Raw genomic sequence first — 18,325 nt, forward strand, 5'->3', positions numbered from 1 at the left:
TTTCACTCTTTAGCGTTGTTATCTCTTGCTTCATGTCATGACTTCATATTTCAGGCGATTCCAATCAGGGACATTTAAACGGAACATGCAGCAAAGCAGTTACAAAGTTGCTGTCATTTATATGCTTCTTGACTGAATTCTGTGAGAATTAACTTTACTCCAGCTCACTTACCTTCTACAGGTTTTGTGACCATCCCAGTTACTCCGCCAACAACTCCCTTAAAGAAAGCAGGGGGGAAAAAGATGGAGTTGCAGGTTGGAATGGCAAAGTTTCCCATTCATTTCACCCCAACCCTCCACTTTGGGGGAAATTTTGAGTTCAAAGCTAAGACAGGTTCAGCCTGCTCAAATTTTCATCTGAAAGCAATTCATCAGAAGCAGAAATTCTGATAATACAAGACACACGACCCAGTCTGTAAAAAACAAGGCTATAATCCACTTTCCATGAAGAAAAGTAATTTGGGAAACTAGCTTGTCCTATTAGCTATGAGAAGGCTGGGTGTCGATTCTAGGAATTCCTCAGCATGAATCCAGCTGACCTGGCTGAAATCGACCTAAACCCCAGAGAGCAGAGGCACCAGAGCCTTGTGGGGCAGGAGATTATCCCGCCTTTCAAGAACTGGCTGCAACTTTTGCCAGGTTCTGGTGCCAGGAGGTCTTCTGGGCCACTGGCTGGCTGGGCAGAAGAAGCTGGACAAGCCCTAGGAATTCCAACCCAGCTTCACGTTTCTGACATGTTTGGAAAACTCTGGTCCATAGAAAAAAGTGCCAAATGCTGTAGGGTCAAAAATCCCAACTGCATTCTACATCACTGCATCCTTTCATCACTCCTGCTGCTCCTGAAAGGGAGGCACTCAGGCCCCTGAAGGCGATTGGTACCCTGGGATCCCCAGCTTGGTCTCTGGAGAAACTCATTCCCCACCTTCAAACGGGCTCTCCGGCCACCCTCACCCACGCACAAACAAAGGACACAGAGGGGGAGGGTACGTCTTGTCCCCGAAATGTCTAGGAAACACCTAACACTTGAAAACGATATCAAAACAGAATGTTACTGCATGTAATTAATAGTTCTATTTCTGTTGTTTTGGTAGGCTGTCTATTTATTTATTTATTTTACTCACTAGCAGGAGAAAATGACACAGACCCAAAACACAACACACACAGCACCAATTGGAGGTGGAGTTAATTTAATACAGCTGGGGTGGGGGGGGAGAGACACCCAGAATTCCAAGGAGCATCTAAAGAACATCCTACCCTCAGAAAGCCCTTTCCACCTTTGGCGAGGCTGTCCCCAAAGTCCTTCGGCTGGCGCCCCATCTCCTCCCGTCTCTTCTGCTGGAACTCCTTATCCATGGTGATGGCAGCCAGGCCTTTTCCGACCGAGCCAGTGATGCGGGACACCACGCCTGCAGCACCACCTGCCAGCCAAGGGGAGTTTAGGGATGCGCCAATGGAGAGCAGCTCAAGAAAGCTTCTCCACCCACCGAAGGTGCCCCACCTACCAACAGTGTGGCCAAGAAGACTCCTCACGCCAATCACAAGCCCCTCGGCAAACTCTTCAGGTCCCTGGACAGCTCCCTACAGAGAAGGAGATGATCCCAAGCAGACTTTGAGAGCAAAGCTAAGCGTCCAAAGGGCGTCCAGCACTCTGCTCTTGTCAATGGTGGCTGTGGACGGCTCAGGCGGCAGCTGAAGCCTTGGAGTAATTTACCTAAAACTACACGGCTGCCAGCATGGAAAAGCCAAAGGAGCCTTCAGGTTGACTCCACATCCTGACTCTTATCGCACAACTGGCAGAAGCCCTGAAGGGAGTCATGAAGGAGAGCCGAGATTTCACGGATATCCCCCTTCCCTGGGGTTTATTCGTCTTCAGGGCTTCCATCCGAAACAGGCCTTTCTTAAAAAAGCATTGGGGCAGGGGGATTTGGTGGGGTGGGAAGGTGGAACCTCCCCAGACACCAGGTTCCCAGGTTTTCTGCTGTCAATCATCGCGCTGTACCTGGAAGGGCTCGTAGAATAGGGCCTCCACACCTTCCGAAAGGCCTCTGATTAAGCCAAAGGGGTTGCCCAGGACATCCAGCCCCAACACAAGAATGTACATCTGCTTCAGGAACTTTAAACAAAAAAGAACACAAAAAATGAGTGTTTGAAACGATAGGCAGGCCTATCCTGGAAGCAGGAGAGGAGGGGAGTGAAAGGAGGAGGGATTATCAGGTCTAAAGTAGCAGCACTTAAGCAGGGGAGAAACCGCAACGGCTCCGGGCTGCACTTGCTAATGGGGTTTATGCAAGGGGGGAGGGGGAGGGAGGGAGGGAGGGACGGGCAAAGGACAGGGACAACTTACTTGCCCGCTGTAATGGCCAATGACTCTCCACAGCAATTCATCTCTTTTGTAAAACTGGTATTTGATTTCGAAGAAAGCAAGCCTGAAAGCAGCAGATAAACAGCCTCATGAAGATCTGTAGCTTAGAACTCTATTGTCCTCTGCATGTAAAGAATCTTACAGACACTACTCTATAGGAAGGCCTTGTGGAGCAAGCTATCTTCATCCCATTCTACTGAAACCCAGCAGAGCTGACAAGTCATCCAGGAAGCAGATTGGGGGTCAAAATCAGATTTAGAGAAGAGGCTTGACATTCCTCACCGCTTAAAGAGCGTGAGATTATTTGTGTGGGTGATAGTCCTTTCCCTGCTAGCAAGCCCAGGTTGGCATGTCCAAGAACTGACACATGTGATGGCAAGGAAATGGGAAGCGACTGAGCCCTGCAAAACTTCATCCTCTAAGGCATGTCTGAAGGGTGACAAGAAGCTCATGGCTCAGGCCTGGGTGTCTCTGGGACATCCCTGTCTGTCCTTCCCAGGCCTTCCTTGCAGGGAATGTCGTCTGCAGGGACCTAAACTCCTGCCTGAGATCTCCGTGGCTGCATTTTAGAAAAGCTATCACCGCCTGGCTTTGTGGATAGATACATTATGAAATCTAATCCCTCTTGTGGTTTGGGACTTGATTTAAATCTTTTGCCTTGGAAAGGTACTGTCATTTTGATGTTGTTGCGTATGGATTTTTCAATCTTTATTGATCCAATGGGTTTTTTTGCTGCTCCACATCTGGATTGACAGGAGCAGCACAGAGCCCAGGAAATACAGGAATTCCTGTCTGTACAGTCCCTGACCCATTGTCCCACTGGAGGTCCCCGGGCTGCTTCTACTCCCAAGAACCTCCTGAGATGAACCCCGAAGCCCCTTACTTGAAGATGAGGTCATCCACATCGGTCAAGGTGGCTCCGATGCTCTTCAGGAGCAGATTGACAGAATGGATGGCAATCACGTCACCCTGGCCGGACTCGGATCCGTCGGTGCCAGAACCCAAGGAAAGGCTTAAATGGAGCTGGCAAGAGAGAAAGCAGTGCTTATGACAGCCGCTGAAGCTCAAATACTTTGTCCCCCTTATGAGAAGAGAGGGTTCCTTGGAGAAGACCCTGGTGTTGGGAAAGGCGGAAGGCAAAAGGAGAGAGGGGACGGCAGAGGAGGAGATGGTTAGGGAGGGTCATCGATGCAATGAAGGTGAGTCTGGGGAAACTCCAGGAGACGGTGGAGGGCAGGGGGGCCTGGCGTGCTGTGGTCCATGGGCCGCAAAGAATTGGATATGACTTAGCAACTGAACGACAATAACAACAAGAGAGCCATTGTTAGTTATTAAGCTTTGCTGAATGCAGGATTCATTTAAATACCACTTTAAAAAAACTATTGAGTTTTCAGTTAACTCATTTCTGTCAGCTTTTTTAATTCTGGCATGTTTTATATTCATATTCATTCATTCATTCATTCATTCATTCATTCATTCATATGGTCTACTTTCAAAAAGTTCAACATCAACCTTATTTCAAAGCTGGCTCTCGATCCTGTTTGCATTTTATTAAATTGAGGAGGGAATCAAAGAATTCCATAAGGAACATTCCGTTGAATTTTCAATTTAGCATTTCTGCACAGAACTTAAGAAATTTAAATGCAAAAACCATCTGATAAAAAAGACACTTTTAAAATATTGGGGAACAGGGAGAAATAGAACCAGAAATAATGCCTTCTATTAGGGCCGTGATAATGAAAAGCAAATTATGGAATTTGTGGTCCTCTAAAACAAGGCTTTAGGCTCAAAAGTGTAAAAAAAAAAGCAGAATTTAAGGCAGGTTCCACAAATTATTCCAAATTAACCCAAGAGATGTTTTCTTCCATCTAGTTAGCTAGCTAATGGAGAAAGAAATTAAACTTTACCATATATGGAAGCAGAGCCCGAACGCCACAAAGCCATTTTCTCCCTGCTGGGCTCATGGAAGGATGTAAAACAGGAAAATGAGGAAGGGGCTGTGTTGTTCTCCTCAGAGGAGGGGGGTCTCAGGCGGTGCTCACTGGAGGGAATAAGTGCTTTTGGCGCTAAAGCCTTGGCACTTAGGCCAAACTGCAAACCTCAAAGCTCCCACCTAAATCTGAGGCATTTGGGCAAATGATTCGCCCCTTGCAAATGCCCTGTGACTGCCTTGTGCCAGGGGCAATCTCTGGGGGAGGAGCTGCTGTTCTCTGAAAACAAACCTTCAGTGGAGAAATGTGGAAGTGTTCAAAGAAACTAAGAGTGGAGACATCCGTCAAGGAGGATTCCATCAACTCCGTGTTAAGAGCATCGATATCTTTCTGTATCAACCCGGTCTGTTAAAACAGAAATAAGCTTGAACAGGTATCCTCAATTGGGTTCAAGAAAAACATTACACATTTTCACATTTGTTTACTGAAACTTCTTTAGTTAATATCTTAAGCCTTTCGGTACCCATGCTTATGCTTTTTTCAAAGGTTTTTTTTTTCTTTTTAATCCCTCCAGTTTTTAAAACATCCCTCCCAAGTGGAGACGGTGACTACCTTCTGCTTCCCAGCTTCTGGGTCTGTGGCTGGAGTGAAGAGGTCAATCACAGCTGCTAGGAACCCCTGATCCAGCTTCAAAGCCATCTCCTGGATGAGAACCATGAAATACCTGGCAGAAGGAAATCAGAATCAGAATTGACACAAGAAACCTGCTTCTAGAATGGGGAAAGCAGGAAGGACCCCCGGATTCTATCTGCCAGAACCTGCCATCAGACACCACATCTTCCAGAGAGAATTGTGGAGGAAGTCATCTTTGAACATGATGCCAAAAGCTAAAAAATATGGAATCAGTGGACTGTTTTACCTTTTCTCTGAATGTGAAGAATGTGTTGTTGTTTTAGTTGGTAACCATGTTTCAGATATGGCTGAATATAATTTACTTACTTGAACTGCAACACTTTGCTGTATTCATTAAACCGAATTATGATGCTGATGTCAATTAAAGGTTTCGGTTCTAAGTAAAAGAAAGAGAGAGAGAGAGATGAATTGAATGCCTATTTTACCTGGTTTGGTTACTTCAGGAATGTCCAACCTTGGCAACTTTAAGTCCGGTGGACTTCAACTCCTAGCATTCCCCAGTCGGCTGGTCTTAAAAAGTTATCAAGGGTGATGTGCTTGGACACCCCTGAGTTTGTTGGTCCATCGGTGCTTGAAATTCATCTCACCTGAATCGAGTGCGATGGATTTGGGAGGAGCCACAGGATGAAACACCACCGGGAACATGGAACCGGGGAGTTGGTTGTCCACCTTGAAGGGAGGAGAACAGGGATATATGGAGAGCATTAACCAGTCTGCCAGTCTAGCGGTTATTTCTGAACAAGGAACCTTGCAGGTGGGATGTGCCAGCATCTATTTAACTAAAATGCCAATGGATTAGAAAGGCGGTAGACTTGTGACACCAGATTAAGAGGAAAACCTTAGAGGATTTGCTGAGGAAAAAATTGTGATGTTAATGTTTCTTACAAAACACGGCTGTAACATTTTTATTGTCCTTTCTCTTTCAGGAACACCACCAAGTGAATTTCTAGGAGCCAACCCTGGATAAATACAGCGATAAGGGACTCTGGCAGACCTTGGGGTGATCATCTTTAAGAAGCCCAGCCTCTTAATCCCTGGGGAGAGATTAGCCTTCTCTAAGAGCAAAGGAACCTACCTGAAGCCAGTATAACTGAGCCCGTAAGCTCTTCTGATGTGCTGACTGCTTGAATTCAATTTGGATGGCCGACAGAAAGTCTCGCTTGATTATGCATTTGAATGGAAGGCGCATTTCCATTGGCACCTTATCGAAGTTTATCTGGAAATAGAAAGTAGAGCTACAGAGCTGCTATTATGTGAGCTGCCCCTCACTTCACACCCTGAGATACAGGGACATTTCAGACCAAAATGCAACTCCTGAGAAACAGTGAAAATCTTCTTCCTCTCCAACTGTATCCCGGTTGTTGTGTTTGTCACTTGTTACAAACACAACAACAGTGACAAACACACAGTATTGCCCCTTGCCCCACTGAAAACTACACCTTGAATAGCTGTGGACTATTTTGCTTGTCTTCAAGGCCCAAAGTCAGGCATTGTTCAGGAGCTCAAATTTCAATAAACTTGATTCGATGCTACTCAACAAACCTTAAATGCTGAAATATGCTAGAGTGTTTCTCAACGCTCAAATGCCCTGCCATGTACTCAAGAACTAGCATTAGCCTAGCACTGATGGTGTTGCCTAGTCTGGTAGTGAAATGTCTGCAAGGAGACCACCAAGCTCAGAGAGCACCAAGGACCCCACAACTCAAGAACCGGCTGGAGGAGTTTCTCACTTCTGGAAGGGAGTGGAGAGTCACAAAGAAGAGGTTTTGCCAAGCATCTTAGGCTCAGCTGTATTCCTGCCATTTGGAGGGTTTGACCTTCCTCTGTGGCTCCAGCCTACCTCAAAATTGTTGTTGATTTTCATCCAGCCGGAAGGCTCCGTGCTCTGCACAGAGAGATGCCTTTGATAAGCCTGTTCCAAGAGGTTGATGTGCTTCTGATTAAAGGGCTTCCACCTTTGCTTTGGTTTCAGTTCCCAGACAATGCCTGAACTGCAAAAGTAAAGGGAGAATCAGAAACGAAATCCTTACAGGGAAATATATTGCACGCCGCTAAAGGAAATATCTCTTAATTATTTAATTTCTAAATTGGTGAGGCTGCTGCTTCTCTGCAATGTGACCGAGACCGAATGTCACTTAAGAGTCAAAGAAAAACCTCCCAAATCTGTCTTCAGCAGCTTTTTCTTATGTTAAAGGAATCCAAAATGGGCATTTGATTAGGGAAATATGACCAACTAACGCTTTGCACCGAAAGCATTACCTGCACACACACCCTGCCGACCAACATTACCTGGTGATGCCTATGTAAGAGATCTCCTGTTTCCTGTTGTTGTTGACCAGTGAAAGGCCGAGGCCCTGAAGAGCGATGCTTATTTCCTGGTCAGGCTGCTCCATCTCCTCAGCCTGCCTTGCTTTGGACACCAAAGCCACGTCCTCCGTGAACAGCAGGACCCTCTGCCGCCCATCCAGGAAAGAGACCCAGTGGATGGGGGTGTTGGCATTGTATGGAAACTGACCACACTCGTCCTAAATGGGCAGGAAAGAAGAAGCAAGGGGAAGGATGGTAAGCAGCAAAATAGAAACCCTTTGCATACGCTTTTGTTAAAATAGTGAATCCTTTAATTTAGCTTTAAAAATAGTCATTGGCTGATTAGCAAGGAAAAGGGATTGAAGACAGTAACACAAATATTGCTGAAAAGGGGCTGCTAGGCTCTAAAATAATGAGCTGCCCAAATGAATATATTGAGCAGGAGGCTTTAGGATTCAAAAATTAAATGCTACTTCCAGAGGGAGGGAGGGAGGGAGGGAGGGAGGGAGGGAGGGAAGGAAGGAAGGAAGGAAGGAAGGAAGGAAGGAAGGAAGGAAGGAAGGAAGGAAGGAAGGAAGGAAGGAGCATATAAAGACTGAGAGTGCTAGATTGACAGGGTTTGTTAAAGATACAGATTACCTTGAGAAGATCGAGTTCACCGGTGTTTTGTGCATAGTTCCAACTTAATTTTCTTATCCCTGTAGGATCTGCCCAAACAAACAATCTAACTTCCTTCGGCTTCAGTTCCATCACTTCCTGCAGGCCGCTGTATGGATTAAAAAACACCCATGGGAAACTCCTGTGATGCCCCGTGCTCTACAACAGCAGCGCCTCTCGCTCAAGACATGGGCGCCTTCCCACCTACCTCTGCTGGTACTTCAGAGTCGCCCACGAAGTCTGATTAATGACCAATGCAGGGGCAGCCCCCTCGTAATAATCGGAGAAGTTGATAACTATGGAATGCTCAGCCACGCTGACGTTCACCAGGATACCCGTGTTCTATGGGAAGGAACAGAAGTGATGCCTGCAGCATCTTGGCAGTTTCACTGCAGTTCCAGAAGTGGCAGGAAGCTCCCTCCTGCTGTTGCTCTTGACCATGAGTCCCACCTGCAAGGTCGGGGGGACAGGCATGCCAGGACCCCAGGTTGCTTTCAGAGCCTTAAAAGAGAAGAACAAGCGTACTTGCAATCTTACCATTTTTTCCAGGCTCAGCAACGTTCCCTTGTCCTGTCGGTTGTAGAAGAAGGACTTGGAGACTTGCTCGGAGCCGCTCACTCTGACGCACAGCTTGCCAGAAGGACTTTCAGGCCAAAACGCAACACACTAGCAGGAAAAAGGGGAACAGGTGTAGATAAAGAAATAAGTGGGCCAATTGTTTTGATTAATGTCTTGTAAGAAGTTGGAGTTGGCATGTTCTCCAACCTGGTGCCCTCTAGAGATTCCACATTAGCTGTAGAGGAAGGTTGTAAAGTTTGGTGCTCAATTATTACCACTTGATCTCTGTCTGAATGTGCTGCTTTAGTGTCCCAACGGATCGGATTAAATCAGAGAGCAATAATAAGCAATGATCATTTTTAACAATAGAGCTCCTTCCAAGTCATGCTGCTGGCCACTGAACTGCTAACATCGCAACTATGTTTTACAACTAGAAACTCTTAACAAACTTTTGTTTCAGAAAACACGACATGAGAGCAAGCCAGCTAAACTGACAAACTCGGTCTCCCAATGCTCTTACCTCTGAGGGTGAGAAGTAATTCCATTTATTAGTAGGAAACGATCCATCAGCTCCTATTTCTCCAAATTCCAGCTCCAAGGAAGAGGTGTTTGTTATGGTATAGAATGGCATCAGAGTGACGATCCGAGTCAGGTTGAAGCTGCTCATTTGAATAGTAACGCCAACCTGCAGAATGATATTATCATTTATATTTCAAGAAAACTCAGCAGAATGTGTTTTTTAACATGGTTTAGGAAAGTTTTGGCTTGTGCTGATCTAAGGGATGGCTTTGGATGAGGGAATCTGATTCCCCTGACCAAGGATCACCCCATCCCATCCCATCCCATCCCATCCCATCCCATCCCATCCACTGAGAGGAGACCAGGATAAGGGGTTCGGATACCTACGGCTGGAACAAACAAGAGCAATTTGTCAAAGCAGGAAGCAAGTGCAGAAATCCAACAGTACCAGAAAATCCATGTTGCCGGCTGGACACTTCACACACCCAGAACTTCCCACCGTATCCAGGGAGAAACTGCTTGACCAAGTACTGGTGGAGATGCACAGCTGGATCTAGATTAAAAAGGGAGAATTTGGAGGACAGAAAACAAAGAGCTTCTTTCTGAAAATCAGAGATGTCCGTTCCTAATATCAAGAAGCTACAATTATGCTTCAGGTTTCCAGCAACAAGTCACAAGGGGTGACTGTTAGGAAGGTAAGTATAGAAAATCACAAGAAATCAGATCTCATACATTCTTGACCACCTGAAAAGATAGCGACAAAAATGTTAATTCACCGCTGAGGTGGCAGTGAGGGAGAGAGACTGGATCTATACTCGGATAGCTGCAGGCATAAACAAAGAAAATTGAGATCCATTCAAAGCAGCATTCAAATTGCTCATTTCCTATTAAGAAAAATGAGGGGGAAATCTGCAATAAAGTGTGAATCAGAAAAACCAAATAAGAAAAAAAAAGCTATAAAATTAATTAGGAAACATTTAGTCCAGCACTGTCTAGAGGGTGAATCAATACTAGGCTGATTAAATATATTGGAGCTTCCTCAAAAAGAGTGGGCTATTAACCAAAGGAAAGAGGCAATTTTTATAAGCAGGCTGAGCCCAACCTTTCCAAATTGCAGAAGACGGTATTAGTGAAAATCACCGGAGCTTCTTCAGGCAGGTTGGACAGAAGCTTGGCCTCGTACCTTGTTTTTACTGAAAATATTCTTTTTCTTGAAGGAGAATAAGACGGTGTCTCGAAAGTCTGCTGGGTGTTTCACGTGAACGTCCTCGGCGCGGTACTGGAGGACGCGGGAAGTCTTATTGATGATCCAGTAGGGACTATACACCGAGAGGGTGGTGTGGGTGCTGGCTTTCCTGACGTGAAGGTAAAGATCCATCGTAGCCACTTCTGCAGAATGTGAGGTGAAGCAGACCGGGAAGAACTCCGGCAGTGCCTCATGGACACGAAAGCGCCCGCTCCAGTCTCGGCCCTGATATTTGAGCAGGATCAGCTCCATGACCTCCCCGCTGATTCTCGAGTGAAGAACATCAGCAGCGCTTCCTTCATGCAGCTCGTGGGCCTTTGCTGTGCCCTGCGAAGAGCATTGGAAGCCGTTAAGGGCCTGAGAAGAGGAGCAGAACCAGGCGGGGCTGACGTGGATGGACATTGTCTGCTTGGGACACTGAGACAGAATTAGGCCCTTCATGTTTGCAATGCACAATTCAAATATTGTAAAAGCAACTTGGGGACACCATCTGTCTGGAACAGTGTGGAAGTAAAAAATGACCGTAATTTCTCCAGGCAAGAGTATGAAAAACAAACGGGAACAGCAATTCTCCATCATCCATCATGGCAGAATTTCGAGAGCATGGCACAATTCCTAGCGGAGATGCTCCAGTTCAGCTAGACCAGCCTTTCTCAATCTCAGCAACTCTCAGAGGTGTAGACTTCAGTTTCCACGCTGGTGGGGGGAACTCTGGGAGTTGAAGTCCACACCTCTGAAAGTTGCTGAGAAACAGTGGACTAGACCAGGGGTCTCCAACCTTGGCAACTTTACAACTCGTGGACTTCAAACCCCAGAATTCCACAGCCAGCAGGCGCTTGTAAAGTTGCCAAGATTGGAGATCCCTGGACTAGACAGTCTTCACTTGCCTCAGACACAACAGCTCAGGAATTCCTTCTTGTGCACCCACCCAGACTGCTTACAGGTGCTACCCGTATCCTAGGATACACTGAACTTGGGCCTTTTTTGTTTTTTAAAGGAAAATAATAAGCTCTCCAGTTCATCACCATATGTTTAAAATGCTTCTAAAAACTATTTCCCTTTCAAGAGGATGGAGGGAGCTAAAAGCAGTCAGGGCAAAGTTAAGTATCACTAAGTAGAGTTAGAGTGGAAGAAAGACAAATTGATGTGTTGCAAAAAAAAAGTGGGGGGGGGAATGTACTGAATGTTGAAATCCCCTGGGCCTTTTTGAGTTGCATCACAGCCCCTCTTGACTAACGTACCTCGAGGATGTATTGCAAAGAGTAAGGTAGAAGATTCTGCAGGGTAAGTGTGGGGTAGAAATGAATAATGTAGGCCGGCTCCCAGTTCTCCTTGTGAGTTGCGATGAAGTTGAGCTCATCGGGCACGGCCGTGGCTTTCAAGCGGAGTGGCAGGAAACTGGTATCGGTGGCCGGGCATTGAAGCATACAGGTAACTTCGCTACTCCTGTGCAGTTCTTCTTGCCAAGATATGTAGGTTGTGGATGGCTCATATTGTCCTTTTAAGATGCCCGTTGGCTGAACAAACAGCTGACATCTAATAAGCCAATCACAGAAAGCAGAAGACATTGTAGGAAAAAACAGCGCAAATCCTCGGAATCCTTTGCAATAAATAGAACTGCTTAAGTATCTGAATAAGTGAAATATTTACCGATACGAATCTAATGGAACATGAAATTCCTCTTCTGGAAGAGACACACCTAAAGGCTTCAGCTGTTTAATATCCTTAACAAATTTGTAGATTATAAACGGGACAGAGAAGTGATTTTTAATCTGAAATGGAAAATAGAACATGAATAATACGTGAAAAGATTAATGGTTCCAATAGAAGAGAATTTCTGTCGTTCGGGGTTGAATTGTAGAGTTCTTGATGGTCTCTAAGCTTGGTGGTTTTCTTGCAGACATTTCATGACCTGACTAGGGAAGATCATCACTGCTAGAAGGGAATGGGATTTTCTCCCTGATTCTATACAGTACCCTTGCCTGCCAGTAGGGTGTGGTTTTCCACATGGGATCGGGGCTGCAGGAAAGCACCACTTTTTCACCGCACGCTCAACGTGTGCAAGGCTTCACACCCCGAAGCAGAATCACAACACAGGATTTACCTGGAGAGGGGAGCGCAGGGTGATCACTTTGTTCCCTTCTTCTGCATCTATCTGCACCACGACCGAGTTGGAGGAGCTGCTCTGGGGCGCTCTCACACTGTGGAGCCTCCGCCCTGGCTTGGCTATGGGAACAGCTGAGACCTCACTGTAGCCTTCAGGCCCTGTTTTGCATCAAAGCAATTTTCCTTATGTTATCCCTTCACCTTTGTTTCTTGCAAAAAATAAAACCAGTTTACAACTCAATTATAATTCAGGCTCCAGAAGCTTACAGCTACTGTACATAACCTGATCTGCTTACAAGGAAAATAAAATATTTATTGTCACAGAACCGTGATAAACCAAAGGAAGCGTTTAAAAAGTTCTTGTCTGAAAATCATTCTCGATCATTTGGAAATGCTTTGTTCACCTTCCTAAAGCTCAGTGTTATTTGACTGATTATTCCTTTTTTAAAAATAACAGAAAAAGGGGGAAACCCCACAAATTATAACACAGATGTAGGAGATGACCAGGCTGAGCCAGAGGGAGGGGTCAAATGCGTAAGAAGTTTGATGAGTCCCAGCCCGTCCGCAAGAGAGCTACGTTCAGCCCACCCTTAAATGCTTCCTTAATTCCCGCTCATTTCCCTTGACTGTTAGTAGCTCAGGTTTCTGTAGGAAGCTTAAGAGTGCAATCAATCTTTATATTCATTTGAACTGCCTGAAGCTTCTGATTTCTCCAGCGCTTAACAAATACACTGAGCATAAAAATTGCTTAAGAGTGAAAAAAATAAAACGGAAAAAAGGATGAAGAAAGAGAATATACCATTATAGCAATGAATAGCTGCAGCACCTTACCGAAGCTCAGAGTTAGCAGACAGCTGTTTTGGCGACGTAGGATGCTAAGCCTTCTTCTGTCCAGAGACTCCGAGGTGGCATATTCCAGTTCTAAGCTCTGACCAGGTCCGACCCCCTGAATGCTATCACTTTTAGGGAACCCCACAACCTGGAGGCCTCTGCAGGTGTGGATACTGACAGGGATTCCCAGAGCGTTTCTGACCGTGAAGGGAGCCCGGTCTTTCAAAGTAGCGTCGTAAGTGGAAGCGGTTCCTTCCGAGAAGCCCTAACAACAAAGCCCATGTTTACTACTTGAAGAACGGGGGTGAAATGCCAATCAAAGAAATTAAAACATGGGAGAATTCTATCCAAACCGTAGGAGGGGAAGGGTCCGTTCTCCTATCTCATCAAACTTACCTTGGCTAGATTATTAAGGACAGCTAAGCAACATTTGGATATGGTTATATTCATGGTGTCTTTTGAAGAGACAGAGATCAGCTGCTGGGGTTCAGGTAGAATGATAAAGTCGTCTCCTGGCAACAGACCTCTGTCCTGCTCGGGGTTTGTCTTCATCTAAGGAGGAAAAGGAGAAAGTCCAATAAAGGCCCATCTGAATCCCAGGGAAGGCCCGATGTGGTGTCCCAAATTTGGACAGTAATTCGTCCTTTGGTCTATGAATGTCTAGAATAAAGGCAGCATGATACCCAAATTGTGAACTTGCTTATTTCCCCAAAATAAAAGGAAGAGCTATGAATGCAGACAAAGCGTTCCTTTAATCTTATAAGAAGAAAAATAGCAAGATGAGACAAAGGTGAATTTAAAGGGAAGCAAATTCTTCTTTAGAAGTTCCCAATCAGTATTTCCTAAACTCAAGTAAGTTACCCGAATTGCATAAAAGTGGTTTTTCTTTTTTCTGCACAGAAAAACCCATATGTTTTTCTGTGCAGTTGGTGTTTTAATTACAATGTGTAAAAAGGACTTTTTGATGAGTGGTTTTGGGTGATGAAAGAAAAAGTTTGGGAAGCACTGGCTTAAATACATTTAATATGTGGTGTTTTAGTATTAAACATAATGCGGAACAATACATTTTCTTCAGCTATTCAAACATTAGAGAAAACATTTGCATAATTGCTTGCACTGAATTAATATTAATTCTGTAACTGGTCCTGAAAAGCTATTCATCTGGGAGACAGAGGACCAACTGAAACTAAATGCCCCCTGCCTAATGAAGTTCCAGACCACCAATTTCCCCAAAGCATGATAAAAATACACTTTGCATTTTTATTATGCACAGAAAACAAATGGCTAAAAAGGAACATTAAATGCTTGCTTACTTCCAATTTTAAGTTCCAGCGATGTCCTTCTCTATCCACTTGTTCTATCAGAGGTTCCCAGAGAGCATGGGTTTCATTGTAATAATTCACCTGGGGTGCAGGATGGAACACAAAGCTGAAGCATGCAGAGCTTTCTCCTCCTGACTAACAAAACCCAACTCAAGAGGCATGGAGACCTATCAGAAGGTCAAGGCATGGACCCTATTTACGCACCTCCAGCATCACATCAGCTCGGGCTGACATGAGAGAAGACCAATTTTTTACGGTTCCAGAAAATGCAGATTCTGCTAACAGTAAAGGGACAGTACGATGTCCCAAGCCGCACTCCAGGGTGACCTGAACCGATTTCACCACCACCTCAAAACGTTCCTTTTTTTCACTCTGCTCGCTGGCTAGCAAGGCTTCCGTGGCTTCTGTGGCCATGTCAACGCCCAGGAACCAACTCTGGCACTCGTCCACAGATCTGATGCTCCAGAGGTCCACAGGATTACAAAGGGTCCCTCCAGATTCTTCCTCCTTGGTCTGTCGCTTCATAGCAGCCAGGATAGTCATGACAGTGTTGAGAATTATTGGTGACACCTTAAAAATGAAAAAGGATACTAGAGCTGAGCGATTCACTTATAACGCATGCAGTAATTGGAGACCAGTGTTTCTCAAACTTGACAACTTTCAGAGGTGTAGACTTCAACCCCCACAATTCCCCAGCCACCGGATCCTCCCTTCAGAGTCAATGTCTGGGTTAAATCAAGGGCTTTCGACCTATCAGCTTGCATTGAAGAGCTGCTATTTACATATAAATTCAGAGTGATGGTGAGATTATTCCTGATAAAATCAAACCAATATTTTTACTGTGGAGGATCAGAAGGCAGAAGCTCAGGACTGTGTGTGTATTGCAGGGATCCTCCCTGGAATAGTGGATTAGTGAATGAAGGTTCACTATGGGATGAGGAAGGAATGAAGTGAATAGTTCCAGGGACTCTACACACTGTAGATCTCAGCTCAGCCACAGATTTTTCTAGACATGCACCTAAGCATCAGGGTGAGCAATCTGTTACTAACTTTCACAATCAAGGTGTCCATGTTCACATCCACGCTTTGCACTCCAGAAGTATCCATCGTGGCTTCCACAGTTAAAGAGCATGGATGCACCACCTAAAAGAACACCAGCAAAGTATTGGGGTCAATGCCCGCTTCCTACTGGCAGGAAAGAAGCCCCCTGCAAAGGGGAAGATCCCAGCAAGGGGCTCACCGTGGTGACGTTCTTCTTTGCTGTCCCCCGGAGGAAGGGGCAGGCCAGCACCCTGAGGTCCAGGACCCGAGCGGTCATCTGCTGCGCCTCGGAGCCCCCCGACAGCATGAAGCTGCACTGGAAGGAAGCTGCCAAGGCGGGTGCATCGGCCTTGGTCAAGTTGGCCACAAACACAATTTCTGGATCCATGATGTGGGCTACGACTGACATGTTTGATCGCGCAGCTGCAGCTGTAAAAGTTTAAATTCAGTTCATGGCTCTATGAAATGGTTATCACAACAGAGTAATAGCATACATCATCATCACCATGGCTAATAAAAATAAAGCAATCCTGCGCTTAAGTCCCTGCCTTGGCATCTCTGCTCTGACCATGGAGCAACACATCCTAAACTGAAAATAAAGCCAGTGGCCTTAAGAGTGCAAAACTGCCCAGTGAGTAAGGATTAAGGATATTCAGATCGGCTGTGCAGAACTCCTTCCGCCTGCTGACCTTTCTCGGGCTTAGGCTTTCCCTGGGAAGCTGGCTTCAATGCAAACTGGGCCGGCTTTTCCGCCACTTTGGCTGCAGGCAGGGCCTGAATGAAGAAGTCGGCCACTGTCAGCAAGAACTCCATGCTGGCACACAAATACAGCTGATCCAAGACAGCTACGATGTCGGTCCCGTTTTTATCTTGCTTGTAGTTGATATCAATCATGACAATATCATCTTTACCGTCCTTTCTGGCTAGCATTCTGCAAAACAGAAATGCATTCATAGATGAGATGGTTGAATTTATGGGGGAAGAACTTGGAATGGATTAATCCAATTTTGTATCCTCCAATTACCCCGATTCCTAGAATTTCTAATGAGAAGGCCACCATCTGCAAGGCCTCGGATTCAACAGACCTTCAAACAAATTCCAAACCGCCTCTGTACAAGAGGTAGATTTTTTCACGGCTGACCACGTATGTTAAGCAAAGTACCGATGGCATTCATGGCCAGGAGGTGGTGTTTTCAAAGGACTGCTGGATAGCTGACCTTGCAGATGCTTTCTCGACCCCTTCTCTGAGATCATCCAAGGTGCATGTTTCCATCTTAGTGCTGACATCCAGAGAGCCGTCCGAAAACATTTGTCCTGATGATCTCATGAAATGCAGCCGGAGTTCTCCAAGGCGCAAGTGGCTATTGTGAAGCGAAAGCTGAGATTTCTATGAGATATAAAAATGGCCGAGATAAAGGGATGAAGTCTCACAGCTCAGAGACTCGACACTTCTCCTAGTTTGGGCTATCTATCCGAACAGAGAAAGAACACGGATGGAGAACTTTTTTCTATTAAAACAACCAAATTCAATTCACGTAGAAGAAATCTCTCTCTCAAGAAAAACGTCTTAAGACTTTGACATCATGATGCCCAGATTGTCAATGGAGAAAGCCCCCAAAATATCAGAAGGGAGAGGGGGCCAGGAATTGGAATGGGGCAGGGAAGGCTGGAGGCCTGATCAACAACATGTGTGTGTGTGCATGCACATGCGCGCGCACTTATATGAAGGGGCACATACAAATGGCTAACAAACTCAAAGATCAAATTTCACATGTTTTTGGAACAAACTCTCCATTTTGGCCTGTGATCTTTTTTTTTAACATTCTATCTCGGGGTGCCAAGGAAACTGGCTTTCAAGAATCTTGTCTTGTGACCAACCTGGTTCTTATCAGCATTGTAGAGAACGACGGAGAGCGATTCAAAGTTGAAGTGAAACATGACGGCCACACTTTTCTTCAGCTGGGCTTCCCCAGATGCTTCACCTGCAGGAATCTCAGGGGTTCCTGGGTGATTGAGAAACGAGAAAGAAGCCATGTCCATGGCTTGCCTGAAGACTGGCAATTGAGAGCATGACCTTCCATTCAACACCAGCCCCCTTTGATCCTGTTTCACAAATGGAGACTTCATTAGAGCCAAAGACCAGCATACAACGTGATGCCATTTCTTTTTATTCCCCCTTTACCTTTTGCTGAATTCAAGGGGAATTCAAATTATAATTCAAGGGGAATTATAAAGAACCCATTATAACGTTCTCTTCTCTTATACATAAGGACAACCCTGTGAGGTCGTCTGGCTGGGACACAGTGACTAACCCAAAGTCACCCGGCCACTTTCACCTCCAAAGTCTCCAGGTTTCTAGCTAACACCCCAAACTTGTTTTCCCCATTGCTTCCCAGGTACTCTTTTGTCCTGATGGTGGTAACAACCAAATGATGCATTTTGCAACTCTTTGAATTAAATGCTCCGCTTCGGGGAAAGACGTACCTTCATCAAGGCCAGCCACAGCTTCAGCTTTGGGCTTTTTAAACTTCTGAGCGTCTGGCAAGGTGGAGTGTGTGACTTTGGGATCTGCAGCAGCTTCACTGAGATTCTCTAGCAAAATGTTCATGAGCAAAGTCAAGTCGTCCTGACTGAGTGAGATCTGCAAAGAGAAGAATCTATTATTAAACTGCTTTCCTCTGGCAACGCCACCCATTTTGGCTTCCTCCCTCCACCCCCCACCCCCACCTTATGCAAATAGTAAAGATCAATC

General features: G+C 45.5%; 1 protein-coding gene across 5 annotated transcripts in view; it reads right to left on the reverse strand.

Annotated features, from left to right (window-relative positions):
* The window catches only part of VPS13C (vacuolar protein sorting 13 homolog C), a 52,615-nt gene that overhangs the window by 7,690 nt on the left and 26,600 nt on the right, over positions 1 to 18,325 (reverse strand). For all 5 annotated transcript variants that reach the window (XM_087877957.1, XM_034409393.3, XM_034409392.3 and 2 more), the window contains 32 exons: positions 18,058 to 18,214; positions 17,452 to 17,576; positions 16,791 to 16,960; positions 16,263 to 16,504; positions 15,773 to 16,002; positions 15,583 to 15,675; positions 14,737 to 15,102; positions 14,524 to 14,613; positions 13,607 to 13,762; positions 13,211 to 13,475; positions 12,378 to 12,538; positions 11,924 to 12,045; positions 11,515 to 11,809; positions 10,211 to 10,600; positions 9,476 to 9,580; positions 9,029 to 9,193; positions 8,488 to 8,616; positions 8,159 to 8,292; positions 7,933 to 8,059; positions 7,276 to 7,511; positions 6,827 to 6,977; positions 6,062 to 6,202; positions 5,574 to 5,655; positions 5,293 to 5,362; positions 4,906 to 5,017; positions 4,585 to 4,698; positions 3,246 to 3,385; positions 2,345 to 2,426; positions 2,000 to 2,113; positions 1,503 to 1,578; positions 1,255 to 1,418; positions 173 to 218 (listed from right to left, as the gene is read on the reverse strand). In XM_087877957.1, coding sequence (XP_087734083.1) covers positions 173 to 218; positions 1,255 to 1,418; positions 1,503 to 1,578; positions 2,000 to 2,113; positions 2,345 to 2,426; positions 3,246 to 3,385; positions 4,585 to 4,698; positions 4,906 to 5,017; positions 5,293 to 5,362; positions 5,574 to 5,655; positions 6,062 to 6,202; positions 6,827 to 6,977; positions 7,276 to 7,511; positions 7,933 to 8,059; positions 8,159 to 8,292; positions 8,488 to 8,616; positions 9,029 to 9,193; positions 9,476 to 9,580; positions 10,211 to 10,600; positions 11,515 to 11,809; positions 11,924 to 12,045; positions 12,378 to 12,538; positions 13,211 to 13,475; positions 13,607 to 13,762; positions 14,524 to 14,613; positions 14,737 to 15,102; positions 15,583 to 15,675; positions 15,773 to 16,002; positions 16,263 to 16,504; positions 16,791 to 16,960; positions 17,452 to 17,576; positions 18,058 to 18,214 — 5,050 coding nt within the window. The remainder of the gene's footprint in view (positions 1 to 172; positions 219 to 1,254; positions 1,419 to 1,502; positions 1,579 to 1,999; positions 2,114 to 2,344; positions 2,427 to 3,245; positions 3,386 to 4,584; positions 4,699 to 4,905; positions 5,018 to 5,292; positions 5,363 to 5,573; positions 5,656 to 6,061; positions 6,203 to 6,826; positions 6,978 to 7,275; positions 7,512 to 7,932; positions 8,060 to 8,158; positions 8,293 to 8,487; positions 8,617 to 9,028; positions 9,194 to 9,475; positions 9,581 to 10,210; positions 10,601 to 11,514; positions 11,810 to 11,923; positions 12,046 to 12,377; positions 12,539 to 13,210; positions 13,476 to 13,606; positions 13,763 to 14,523; positions 14,614 to 14,736; positions 15,103 to 15,582; positions 15,676 to 15,772; positions 16,003 to 16,262; positions 16,505 to 16,790; positions 16,961 to 17,451; positions 17,577 to 18,057; positions 18,215 to 18,325) is intronic.

This window comes from Pantherophis guttatus, chromosome 13 (genome assembly GCF_059756535.1).
Source record: "Pantherophis guttatus breed Tessera chromosome 13, ASM5975653v1, whole genome shotgun sequence".
NCBI classification, from domain to species: domain Eukaryota; kingdom Metazoa; phylum Chordata; class Lepidosauria; order Squamata; family Colubridae; genus Pantherophis; species Pantherophis guttatus.